Here is a 13,422-nt window from a genome sequence, read left to right on the forward strand (position 1 = left end):
GCGCCCTGCTTGGGTCTGGCCTGCAGCTATTTATGTCCTGCTGTTGCTGGGATAGTTGGGGCCGGGAGCTGCAGGCTTCTGATACAGCCACAGGAACCCAGGAGATGGGCAAACAGCATGGTACCCATGGAGGCTGGGAGCTGCCAGTTGAGAGCCCTTTAAATCAGCGGTATATACATGGCTCATAGCACACACCCGCCCCCCCAGCTACTGCGCCACTGCCAGGGGTTCCTGCGCCTGTTTCAAGCGGAATGATGGTGAGGTAAGAAATGTGTGGTCCCTGACAGCCTATCAAAATTCTTGGAGTGAAATTCTTCTGACAAAAACTATCGCCCACCTCTGCATTACACACATAGCAATCAATTTAAGGCTTTGCATCTTAAATGTCAAAATAAAAATTGTAAATTGTGGCATACGCTGTTTTTCTGTATATAACCATGTATGTATCAAGTCATGGTATGCATACAGTAATCAATGATTTTCTTATTTGTAGTACAAACGGAGCAGTAAAATCATATGTAAATGCCTGCCTGAATAGGATTTATCTGATTGATTTAATTTTTTTTTTGCACTCCTTTTAAAACTTGTGCTTTTGTCATGTTTTGTTTGTACCTTTTATTTGAGGTGATCTCTTGTTTCGTTCTGAAGGAGGTCACAGGGAAAGTGTGCACAGTGTAAAGTGTCATAGATCTATTAAGAATTGCCAAAGTGCCTGCTAAAAATTCATTACATGTTTTTCTAAGTGAGAGAGATTCTGTGTATGAGAGTTTTTTTTTCCCTTGTATGCCTTTAAATCTGTTTTCCTGAAAGTTTGTTACAAAATCATAACTGGTGGTATTTGGAGTAGATTAACAAAATATCTTAATTTTCAGAAGTGAATTTAGTCCCACAGGGATGGAATAGAACACACATCAAGCTTAGAGTAGTTGAATGTATCAGAGAGGATATGTATTTACTGCCATCTCCTTCACCCAAAATTGAACTAAAGGTCAGAGTTTGCATTCCAACAGGAGATTGTAATGTCCCTCAGTCACTTCCCTAACTCCATCAAAAGGTTCAAAGTAAAAGCACTCTGATACAATGGCATATATAATTGGTTTAATGTTAAAAACAAGTGCAGAGGAACAGGAAAATTGTGGGTGGTCAGGAAGTTGTCTTTTTCATTGTTCCACTTTCCACTACACTAATCTATTAAATGTTTAGATATTTGACCCAGGATGTCTGTACTTTGCATTTGCAAACATAATTTGTTAGGTCTGTTGATGGAAATCGTAACAGAAACGGTGGACTTTTTTGCACCCTGTAGTTTCTGAGTTTGTATTTTCAAGAATCTAAAAATTATTGGAAACTGACTCTGACTCAGTGTGCCCTTAGTTAGAATTTGAAACCTTGATACCCTGACTGATTATTTCATTAACATTTGCTCAGCGGCACATGAAAAATCCTGTGGACTCCTGCATTTTAGATAAAATGACCACAAGTATCAGAGATTCCAGAAGGTGATATTACTCAATATTTTAATTAGCTTGCCTAAAATAATAAGTCCATTAAGGGTTATCTTCACTGTCCCAATAATTGTCACTGTTTCAAGCTAGGGATTGCAGTGAAAGTAATGGGAAAAATTCTTCTTGGTTAGATCTAAGATAAGTGCAAAGGTTAAAATATAGTGTAGTGGAATGTAGAAAGAAATTTGATTAGAAGAGAAGGATTCTTAAATAATCGTTATTTTCCCCATAAGTTTTCTGAGCAGCGTACTAAATTAGAGGGGGAAAGTAAATGGATAACAGATGAAGAATATATGTAAATTATGCCTGTGAAAAAGACACACTTTTAATGAATAGAAGATGTTGGATAAAAATATCTAATTACTAAAGAAAATATTTTTGCAAATGATATGAAAAGCCAGCAAGCATAACAGTTAAAATATTATTTATTTGTGTTAAGGAAATGTTTCCCAACCACCACAAGGTTTAATCTTTTCAGTCTGATGATTGATTTGTCTCATTTAAACATTAACACTCATCCCAGTTTAATGTTAACAATTATTAATAACGTCATACGTATATAGCTTTGCATCAGTTTTGTCTTTGAGGTGCTTGTTCTGTGGTATATTACTTGCTTCCACGTGGTTCTCTTGAGTCCTGTGTCATTATCCTCTCTTCCCTTCAAAAGCATTACTACTCCAGCAGCATCAAAGATGTGAAGTGTGTGTGTATTCTAAGTGTAATAACTTATGGTGGTGCAGCTAAAGGAAGTAGTCACAGACTTTGGTTTTTTTTCCTGATCTCTTACTCTGAAATGGGGGGGGTGTCTGTTGTCCTGCTTTGTTGCTTTAAATACTGTGCAACATAAGCCTGTAAGAAGATAGTCGGGTGTCTGTCAATGTAGTATGGAAAAAAAAGGCAAGATGCCAGGTGTGCTCAAAGGAGTAGGGAAAAACTTGATATTTAGAAATAGCTGGAGACTATCTGATTAAAAATCATAAACGCAGGGTGCTTATGGAATGGACTGGAAATGTAAACATATATATATAAAACAATATAATTTTTTGCATTTAATTTGTTTTCTGGATTTTTCTAAAAAGAAAAGACCTGGTGGGAGGTGGGTAATTAAACTTATAAAAGGAAGATGCTTCATTCTCTGGGGTTTCAAAGCTTTGCTCTCTTGTAAGAGTAATGTGTACAAAACAAGGTAATTACGTAATTTTGAACTATTTGGCTAGAGTACCCTTGAACGTTACCACCAAGGGCACCAGAACCTAGTCAGATTGTGTGAAAATTATCAGGTCAGGTTTTAGGGCATGGTGGGAGCTGAAGGGCTTCATAATGCAGGTAACTTCTGACCTACACATACTACATGTGTGCATTGAAAAAACTGTGTTGTGCATATTCAGTGTGCAGTTTTCATATATTCTTAAGATGGTCCAATAAAACTAATAGTGACTAGAAACAAGGCCCGGCAATACTTCTAAATGAGTAATCTTTCTAGGTCAAGTTGCAACTTTCAAACTTCAGCCACCTTGAGAACAGAAATCAGTCTCTCTTGTGGCTCCCTGACTGGCACATTTACTTAGGTTTTGTTTTGTCTTCAAGATCTTCTACAATTGAACTCCTTCCTACTTCTCTCATCTCCCCCATCCCCAAAATCATTCGAAGCCTTTCGTCTATGTCTTTCATATTTATATTCTATGCCCCCCTTCCAAACTTTTTTTCTTAAGCCACTCACAATGAAAGAAACTCTGACAAGGGTTGTTACAACACAAAATGTTTCTCAGAATTGGCATGTACAGCCAACATACTGCAGAAAAATAACTGTATTATTAGACAAAATAGGGAGCAAAAGTTTTGTGATGAGATTCAGGATGACTCTGATTCAGCAGCCACTCAGTGTTGAAGGATGCAAAAAAAAAAGGCAGGGGGGGAGAAAAGATGTAGTGCAGTGTTAGCATTGGTACTCACCAGCACTCTCAGTACCTTTCCATTCTACTGTACATCAGGTAGTTCATAGTGTAAAAACTTGGATTATACCAGCAGCACATCATGTGAACTCTTAACAGCTGTGTGGGGTGTGCCACTGTATGTATAACTAGTGTCACGTTCCATTGATGAGAAAAATAAATCTTTCTAGCAGTGTTCCCTCTAGTTTTACCTGTCCATGGGCAGAATAAATTTCGTTACGCACACTATAAGGCACATGTGGATGTGTAGCACCAGTAGAAACACGCACTGATGTCTGTGATCATTGTAGGTGCTCTGCCGATTAGCTGGGCAGCACCTGAATTACTCCTGGGAGGCTGCCCAAGTGCTCAGCTTACAGAGAACATTACTTTCTAGGTATTTCTTTTATTAATCATCATTGATTACTGTCCTTTTTGATTCTAGGCCTGTTATAAATGGCTGAATGATTACAGTGACTTTCAAGTACTCTCTCTCTCTGTTTTGGCAGCTACCGTCTGAGTTTCAGACCTCGGTATACAATTGCTTATAAGACAGTAACAGAACTGGAGTGGAGATGTTGTCCGGGTTATAAAGGTGAAGATTGTAGAGAAGGTCCAGCAGAACAACCAAGAACCATTCTCTTTCCCACCGCACCACCACGAACTGCCATGAAGAAAGCCTTGGGTAACTTTTTGTGTGAATATTGGCATTCCTGGTCATGTCTAGTTCTTTCATTTCGTCCTTTGAACTAGAAAAAAAGTGGTTTCTTTTGCACACCAGTGAATGGTTCAGGAACAATATGCAAGATGTGCTGTAGCAGGGGTGAAAGAGCAAAGCAATAACAATGTAGATGCCCAGTGTTTCCTGGGAAATGATGAATGCTTGGGTTAGTGGGCTGATCATAAACCCTTGCTGGTCTTAAACTTGTTTCATGTAACACTTCAAAGATTTGCAGTAGGTTTTCCCTTCTCCCCCCTCCCCACCCCCGAGTGTTGCAGTGAAGATGAGAGTTTGATTAGCACTGCCGTGGAACAAAAAAAGAATAATAGTAATACATGGTCATTTAAAAGTATATACTACTAATGCATAATGCAGACTGAAACTCTCTGGCACGGCACTCTTGTCCGGTAACATCCCTGGTCTGGCAGGACCTCAGATGCTGCTGGACTAGAGAGCACTGGAGAGAGAGCGCTCCAGCTGCGCAGCTGCAGTGGAGCCCAGCCTGATCTGAGGAGCCCCAGGATCAGACCCGAAGCAGGGAGCCGGGACTGGGAACCCCATTGTGGGGAGCTGGCTAAGGCACAGAACCCCATCTGCAGCACCTCAGCAGTGGGGTGCCTGGCCAGGGTGGGGAATCCCTGCTGCTGCAGAGCTGGCCTGGAAGCCTGGCTGGGGCACAGACCCCACTGGCAGCCCCGGAGCAGGGAGCCCATTGCTGGAAGCTCCAGGGTGGAAAGTTGACAAGGGAGCCCAGCTAGGGCACAGAACCTGGCAGCAGCCACGTGGCAGTAGGGAGCCTGGCTGAGGCAGGGAAGCCCTGTAGGCCTGTGGTGGGGAGCCTGGTCGGGGTATGGAGCCCTGCAGGCAGCTCTGCAGCAAGACACTGGATCAGGGAGCTCAGCTGGGACACGGAGGCTTGCTGGCAGCCCCATAGCTAGGAGTCTTGTGAGGAGCCCTGCCTGGCAGCCTGGTGGCAGGAAGCTGGAGTGGAACCCTCCAAGTAGTCTTGAGGGTAGGGAGCTGGCAGTGGCCAGACAGGAGTCAGGACAGCATGCTGGAATGTGCCCCTCCCAAGGCAGTCAGCAAATCCTCCCATTCAGGACCACTCTGGTCCCGAGGGTGCAGGATGAGGGAAATACAACCTGTACCTGCACAGCATTTTACTTGTAAAAGGGCATCCAAACATCACTAATCCTAAAGGGTATATAAATAGTAAACCTCAATTGTTGAGATGAAACCTGTAAGAGTAAATTATATTTTCATAAGACACGGTTCCAGCAGGGTAAATGAAGTTCAGTAACTACAAGTTTGTGACTATCGTCTCGGTTAAGTAGAAGACAGTGAAACAAAAAGCTTCTGCTGGAGGAATTTATTAGAACATTTATCAGCAATTAATACCATGTACAACACTTAATTAGCATTTGTTACGTAGAATGGGTTGGCAGTGAACAGACTGTTATGATTTTAAGTAGTAAATAGATTTATTTTCAGCAGAACACTGCAGATTAGATAACAAGTGATTTTTTTGTGAAAAAGGGCAACAGATGCTGTCAAGTATTTCAGATAGCTAAAGCAATAGTTATCCCCATAGAGTCTTTCTTCACTGACTGATAAAAATGTAATAGTGATCTTGAGTTCCCACATAAAAATAGATCAGTGCATTAGTCACAGTTCTGGTGCATATACAGCTATGGTTTATGGAGAATTAACATTACCCTCTCTGCCAGTCTCAGCTGTGTAAACTCATGGCTTCTTTTCAACATCCTTCAGCTAAATGCCAATTTTAAAACAAACAAGCCTTCCAGCACACTAAAATTCATTTGCCGGCAAATCTGCTTATAACCACCACCATAACATTGCCTCTATACAACTGCTTCATGTCTACCACTGCTGAAATCCTTCCCTTTCACACTTCCCTCTGATCTCACTCTTACAATTAGACCTCCTTTTCCACAGGCTTGCCAAGCCTCCCCTTTCAGGACCCCAGCACATGCAGAATGATGGTGTTAGCATCTTCCCACTCACAAACAAGCACAAACACATCACTCCCATTCTCAGAGATGTTAACTGGCTCTGTTTGTGCCAGGATCTCTTTAAAAATTCTCCTCATTTTTCTTAAGATCTTTTGTGGATTTGTTCCAGGATATCTGACTGATTTGTCTCATTGTGCTTCCCTCCTCACTGCATCACCTATCATTGACGTAGCTCCAGTCTGGTCAGTAGCTGAGCAAAAACCATTTCTTACTCCTCTGACATGTTCCATCCCATTTACTTGTCATATGAAGCATCCTTTTCAGTTCCAAAAGATGCCTTATCTCTTTTCAAATCGCAGTGGAAGGTGCATTTTTTCTCCTTTACCCGTACGTCTTGACTTTTTTTCTTCCTTTTATTTATTTCTGCAATGGTATGATTTAATTCTGTAAAGCGCTTTTCGTATGAAAGAGCCCATGTAACATAAAATACTATATGCTCCCCCTGTTTGCAGTGGTGGTGGTATATCTAGGTTAGTTCTAGGATCTAGGTGAGGTAATCCGTAACCATTGACCTCACCGAGCCTTTAAATTTTTTTGGCCCTCAGACTGCAGAGGTGTTAACAGGCCACTTCAACTTGAATGGTCACTTACAATATCACCGTTACCTGATGGGTATAGCGTCAAGCTTGGATTCAAAAGTTCGATTAAAAGCCACTGTGGAAGTGCCACATATTAAAATCGACTTTATTATCCTCCAGAGGGGTCCTGTATGTAACCCACAATGCCCCTATCAGTGGTCTGCTCTGGCTGCTGCGCTCCAGGTGCGAAGGAATTAGGTAACAGGAAGACTGTGGATTTCAAAGCGGGAGCAGTAAGCCTGTGGCTGTGGGCTCACATTTTGTATGAGAGCCTGAGAAGCGTCTTTCTTTCGTTGCCATTGGCGCTGTGAGCGCATCTACCCATTACAAATAGCCCCATGCAGGGCGTTTGTGGTTCTGTCTCTACACTTGTTTTCTTCTGCGCTGCCTGCCACCAGCCAGTGCCCTGCTGTGCCACCTGGCAACCAGGCTGTTGTGGGGGTTGTGCTTGCATAAGATGCCGAGAAACTTCTTCTCAGGGGTTTACATTTGTGCACGAATACCCCTCCCTCCCCCACAGGCACCACACAGTCGGGTTCTTTCCTGAACTCAGCCACATCACCTGCCTAGCCCCCAACCCAATAAAAGGACATTCCTGCTGTTCAGTGCTGACCAGGCTGCCAGGCAGCACCATGTCCTGGCTTGTGCACATTTAGGGCTCCAAGGGCAGGCAAGATAATCAGGGGCTTGCGGCCGCTGGGGGGGAAGTGTCCCACGTGGCTAATGTACTTGGGGGTGACCACTTCAACTGGCCCCCCATGGCCCTAGCGAGAGACCACTGGGGCTTGCAGCTGGGGGGGGGAAGGTCTGCCCTGGTGGCTAATATAGTCGGAGCGGGGAACCATGTCAACTGTCTCCCCACTTACCCCCCCGTCACAGCCGTAGCGAGGGACTAGTGGTGCTTGCTGCTGCCAGGGGGAAGCCCCCCACTGAACCACGCTCTCCACACCTCTAGAAATAGGCCTCCCCCCACCAACAATATTTTCAGTGCCTTTATGACGCTGGGGTAAGTCTCCCCCAGTAGAAAATAGTGTTGGGTGCTAGCTGCCCCCAGGGGGCAATTGTCTCCATGGCTGATAAGATACTCGGGGCTTTCTGCTGCCCGGGGGGAAGTTCCCCTATGAACCCCTGCCATGCCCCTAGCAGGTAGCCTCTCACCAAGAATCCCTGTGTGCTCAATGTCTGTGTAGCGAGAGGGAAGTCAAAGATCTTCTGTCCTAGACTTTTCTGTCATCTTTCTTCTAACTTTGAGAATACAGTCTGGGTCCCTGTATTATTTTCAGGGATTGGAAGCAATGCTGAGAGCAGGAACACTCATTGGATGGTCAGTTGAGAACACAGACGTTGCACAGAAGCCTTATAGTGCACCGGAAAGCCAAAGACACTCCCCTCAGCAACTCTTTTAAAAAGAAAAAAAAACTTTCCTGTCTTCTCTTTATTCATGCTTTTCAGGGTCCCTGTATTATTTTCAGGGATCAGATGCAATCATGCAAGCGGGGGGACACTCAGTGAATGGCCAGCTGAGAATTCAGCTCCAGAAGCATGACATTTCTGTGAACTGTTTTGCCATCTCTGTGGATGCCCTACTTTTCCTTTATTGTGTATACTAATGTTTGGATATCATGGGTGTACAAAAAAAGGACAGGCATAAAGACCTGTCTGATTTCTAATGCACGATGCAGCCAAAAGACTATTGCGGTCCTTTAGCACGGAGTGAATGAGTAATGACTGAGTTATCAACCACTGACGACAAGGGCCTCCAGCCCTTCTAAACGGTTATCATCAGACATACTTAGATCCAAATTTTGTTTTCATTGTGTTTTTAAAGCAGATTTAGAACCAACAGAAGTGCCCCAGGAATCACCTGAGAAGAAAATTCAATTTCTTGAGGATGAATTGTTTCGACTTACACAGACGGTGCTTGATCTTCAGTCCTCCTTAGCAGGTGTGAATGAAAACCTGAAACTTACTGTCCAAGAAGATGCCAGTAAGATGTTGGTCTCGTGGCTGAACAACCTTCATGATCACCCAGGACCTGATAGTGTTCTGGGTGGTGAAACAGACAGTATTCATCTGCCTGGAATCCTTGGCAATAAAGACCAAAAAGAGCCTTTTACTGATTTTGGAATGGAAGATATACGGGCTGAACTAGCTGAGGTAAAAAATGCCTTGAAGTCAAAAAATGAGAAACTGGAAGAGCTGAATGGGAAAGTGAAAAGCTATGAAGGGCAATTAAAACGACTGCAAGAAGCAGCACATGGACCTACAATAACAATACCGAGTGGTGATATCTATCAAGACTATCTAGATTCTAAATTTGAGGCCCTGAGACAAGAAATGCTGGAAGGATTGGAGAAGAAAATGGCAGATCTGAAAAACTCATGTGAATACAAACTAATGGATATTCAGCAACAATGCGATGACCATGAAACCAGTTGTTCTGAAATAATTCAGCTTATAGAAGAAAAGGAAAACACCCTGAGGAAAGAAGTAAATGAGCTCCAAACTCAGATCAGGGGGTCTGGAAACGAGTCAAACTGCTGCAAGGCTAGCCAGAATGATGACTTTGGTCAGCAGATAAAGAATTTGGATGAGAAAGTTGACAGAATTATAGACGCTCACAGAGTCTTAAATGCCAGAATGGATAATGAAATCATTCACATTTCCACTCCAAATCTAGAAGACATCTTTGGCTCAAGATGGGATGAGTTAGATGCTAGAATCAATGTTACAGAAAGAAATGCAGAAGAACATTGTATTTACATTGAGGAAACTCTCCGGCATGCGATAGCTGCTGAAGTAGATGAGGTCAAAGACTTACTTCATCAAAAGCTACAGGCACTGGAAGACAGGCTGGGTGGTACTATTTTAGAAATTGCCAATGCCACAATCTCAGATGGAATATCAATTAGTTCAGAGTCGGACTTGCACAGTGATTCAGGACTGGGAAACAAACAGTTTGTAGCTGAAGTGTATCTCCTGAGGAACAAACTACAAGCTATTGAACAGCTTTGCTGGCAGAAATGCCAATCTATCCCTGAAAATATGGAAGACCTTCAGAAGAGCATAGAAAATTGTAGTAGCAAATATGAGTACTTGCTTTTGAAAATAGATGACAACTCTGCTCTTTTGAAGTCTTTAAATGGCTCCCTTTATGAAAAATTTAACTCTACTAAGATCAACCAACAGAACATCCAGAAGGATTTGCGTAGATTTCGGTATGGTCTAAACATCATTGATAAAGATGTGAAAAATCTCCAGGATGGCTTGAGCAGCTGCAAGGAGCAACTTTTGGGTGTCAGTTCTACATGTGAAAAGACCCGTCAGGGTGTATTCAAAAAAACAGATGAAATACAGAGAACAGTTGTGAATCATACTTCTTACCCAAATGATGTTTGTTGTAATGAGGTAAAGGAGAGGATGGAACAGCTAAAAGAACAAATCTTTAATGACCTTAGAAAATGTAAAGAAAACACTGATGGTATCCAGGAGGGAGTCTCAGAGGTGGACAGCAGACTGTCCCATATTGAAAAAGTCTGTGGCAAAATGGACTCCGTCTCAGGTAGCCTACAGAGAATAAAAGAAGGTCTGAACAAGCATGTTGCTAGCTTGCGAAACTGCATCAATCAGATGAATGGAACCGTGACATCTCATTCCAAAGACATTTCCGGCCTCAAAAATTCTGTCCAGCAGGTCACCAAAATCACCACTGACCTTCAGGAGTTGATGAAAACTCAGTTTGGGGCATGTAAGTTAGCCTTCCTTTTTTACTGCGCTAGCTTTCTCACCCGAAAAATTTAGAGAGTGGAGCTGAACTAAGTCAGTCCCCTAGTTCAATTCAGCTTAACAAGTGGGAGCGGGGGCAAAACCATGACATTTGTTTTTGTTTTTGTTTTACAAATATGATAATTTTGATTCTGCTTTCCAGAACTACAGGAAAGGTACTTTAATTAGATTTAATTAGCACACATTTTCAAAAACAAACAGTTAGTATATTAGGAAAGATTGCTCTCTAACTTGCACAGTAAAAACAAAGCAGCAGCAGTAAAACAAATGTTTGGTACATTCTTTCCCCCTTAGTGGTGAATTGCAATTGAGCATTTTAGGTAGTGAACATCCATGAAAATTGCCTTAGTTTGTTTTATTATATTCACCTTCCTTGCCTGCCCCATTTTTTAAGTGATGTGAAAGACAAATTAGGGAAATTTAGCTACTCCTAAACATCACACTAAGGTTTCTTAAATTATATTCTGTAGTGGTATAATTCAGTGCTGGTCCATTGACTTATATAGAGCCTTGTTATTTTACACCAGATGAAGATCTAGATAAAGAATTGGATGATGTAGGGTATTACAAAGAAACTGAGTTAACCAAAGGATATTAAGTTCCTGATTTTATTACCATGACTAAAAACAGAGGAAGTTATATTGCGAAAATTGGTATTCTTCAGTTTGTTGCGAAACACTTAGCAATATATTTTTTTGTACTTGATACATATGTGATACATTTGACATTTCAAATGATTTGATTACATGCTAACTTTAAATCAAGCAAAACACTTTAACTAAAGATTCACTGATATTAAGATTTAAAATGTAATTGTTGAACTTTTCTGTGTGTTAGCATCACAGTCTTTTACTGTGAAGTTGTTGTCATGTGAGTATAGGATAATTAAGCAAAGAAGGGGGCTTGTGAATGTTAGATAAGGCATATTTGCATGGAAACAAACCTGTTTCTTTTTTAAATGACAAATGTTTAATTGTCTAAACAGCAATAGATGTGCATTTTGATAAGACCTAAAGACCTTTCTTCTCTAAGTGGTATCTGTGTCCGTACTCCATTCTAAGAGTTCATGTGCTTCAGATCAAATATTTTGTGTAGTAGTGTCTGTTAGGGCAGCACAGGAAACCCCTGCTGCCCTTTGCCTGGCACTGCCCTGCATGTTTTTCCTCAGCAGCCTCAGCACTATCCAAGTTGATCTTACTTCAACTGTATATTTTTCTCCTGTTTTACTGGTTAATGGTAGTTCATTGGCTGGATTGCAGTAATTTTATAAGATAAGAATGTTATTTTAAAATGTTACTTATGCTTTTGGGTAAGCATTGTTTTCCTTTTGTCTGTTTTTCTTCTCTCCTCCAAAGAGCTTAAACACTGGTACCGTGTGTCCTGTTCTCCTGGTTTTAAATGTTGTGTTTCATGCTGGGAGGCTGTCCCAGTCATTGATGAGCTGGCCTTGGGCAATCACATGGAAGGGAATAACAAGTGGGGTTCCAAATGGGTCAGTTTTGGGGCTAGCTCTGTTCAATATCTTCATCAATGATTTAGATAATGGCATAGGGGGTGTGCTTATCAAGTTTGCAGATGATACCAGGCTGGGAGGGGTTACAGTTGCTTTGCAGGATAGGTTCAGAATTCAAAATGATTTCGACAAACTGGAGAAAATAGGATGCAGTTCAATAAAGACAAATGCAAAGAACTTCACTTAGGGAGGAATGAGCAGTTTCACAAAGACAAAAAGGGAAGTGACTCCCTAGGATGGAGAAAGGGAACTAGGAGCCATAGAGGACCACACGCGAAGTGTGAGTCAACAGTGTGGCACAGTTGCCAAAAGAAAAAAAAAAGATTCTGGAAAGCATTAACAGGCAAAACATGAGAAGTAATTCTTCGACTCTACCCTGCACTGATTAGGCCTAAGCTAGAGTACTGTGTCTTGTTCTGAGGCACCAGATTTTGGGAAAGGTGTGAATAAATTGGAGAGGGTCCAGAGAAGAGAAACTAGAAGTCTAGAACAGGGTTTTCTGAAGTGAGGTTCAGGTACCACTGGTGATACTTGAAAGGATTTTAAGGGGTACATGACAGAAAATAAACTATAAAAAATCAGGAGATAAGCACTGAGATGGCACTGTGAGAGGGGGTACACCAATAAGGCCAAAGTCCTGAAAGGGGTATGCAAACGTTTTAAGTTTGGGAAACACTGGTCTAGAAAATATGACTTATGAGAGAAGATTAAATTAATTGGCTTCATTTAGTTTGGAAAAGAGAAGGCTAAGAGGGGAACGTGATAGCAGCTTTCAAGTAGCTAAATGAATGTTGTAAGGAGGAGGGAGAAAAATTATTCTCCTTAGCCTCTGATGGTAGGACAAGAAGCAATGGGCTTAAATTACAGCAACGGAGGCTTAGGTTGGACATTAGGAAACAATTTCTGTCAGGGTGGTTAAGTGCTGGAATAAATTGCCTAACGTGTTTGTAGAATCTCCATAATTGGAGATATTTAAAAACCGGTTGGGTAAATATCTAATAGGGCCAATATAGGTGATACTTGATCTTGCTGTGAGGGCAGGGGACTGGACTTGATGACCTCTTGAGGTCCCTTCCAGCTTCAGTATTCTATGATTCTGTGTTTCCCAAAATGTAATTTCTGTTTGACATTAAAATCAAGAGCCAGAAAAAAGCAGGAACGTAAGGTACATCTTATGATGGAGAGCTTGCTCTTTCTGGCTTCTGACCCTGGTTGGGGAGGCATGCCTTTTCTCCTCCCCACCCCACAAACAGTGGTCTCCAAACAAGTCCACCACTTCAACCTCCTCAGCACAGTACTCCGCTGGAGCACTGAGAAGGAAATCTGTGGAATCCTATCAAAAAGGCTCTAGAAAA

The 13,422-nt window shown here is 41.9% G+C and overlaps 1 protein-coding gene across 3 annotated transcripts in view; it reads left to right on the forward strand.

The window, feature by feature from the left end:
- The window catches only part of EMILIN2 (elastin microfibril interfacer 2), a 67,847-nt gene that overhangs the window by 23,583 nt on the left and 30,842 nt on the right, over window positions 1-13,422 (forward strand). For 2 of the 3 annotated variants that reach the window (XM_074987363.1, XM_074987365.1), the window contains exons 3-4: window positions 3,946-4,121; window positions 8,597-10,516. In XM_074987363.1, the coding sequence (XP_074843464.1) occupies window positions 3,946-4,121; window positions 8,597-10,516 (2,096 nt within the window). The remainder of the gene's footprint in view (window positions 1-3,945; window positions 4,122-8,596; window positions 10,517-13,422) is intronic. The other variant, XM_074987364.1, reaches the window with a different exon arrangement.

This window comes from Carettochelys insculpta, chromosome 2, assembly GCF_033958435.1.
Source record: "Carettochelys insculpta isolate YL-2023 chromosome 2, ASM3395843v1, whole genome shotgun sequence".
NCBI classification, from domain to species: domain Eukaryota; kingdom Metazoa; phylum Chordata; order Testudines; family Carettochelyidae; genus Carettochelys; species Carettochelys insculpta.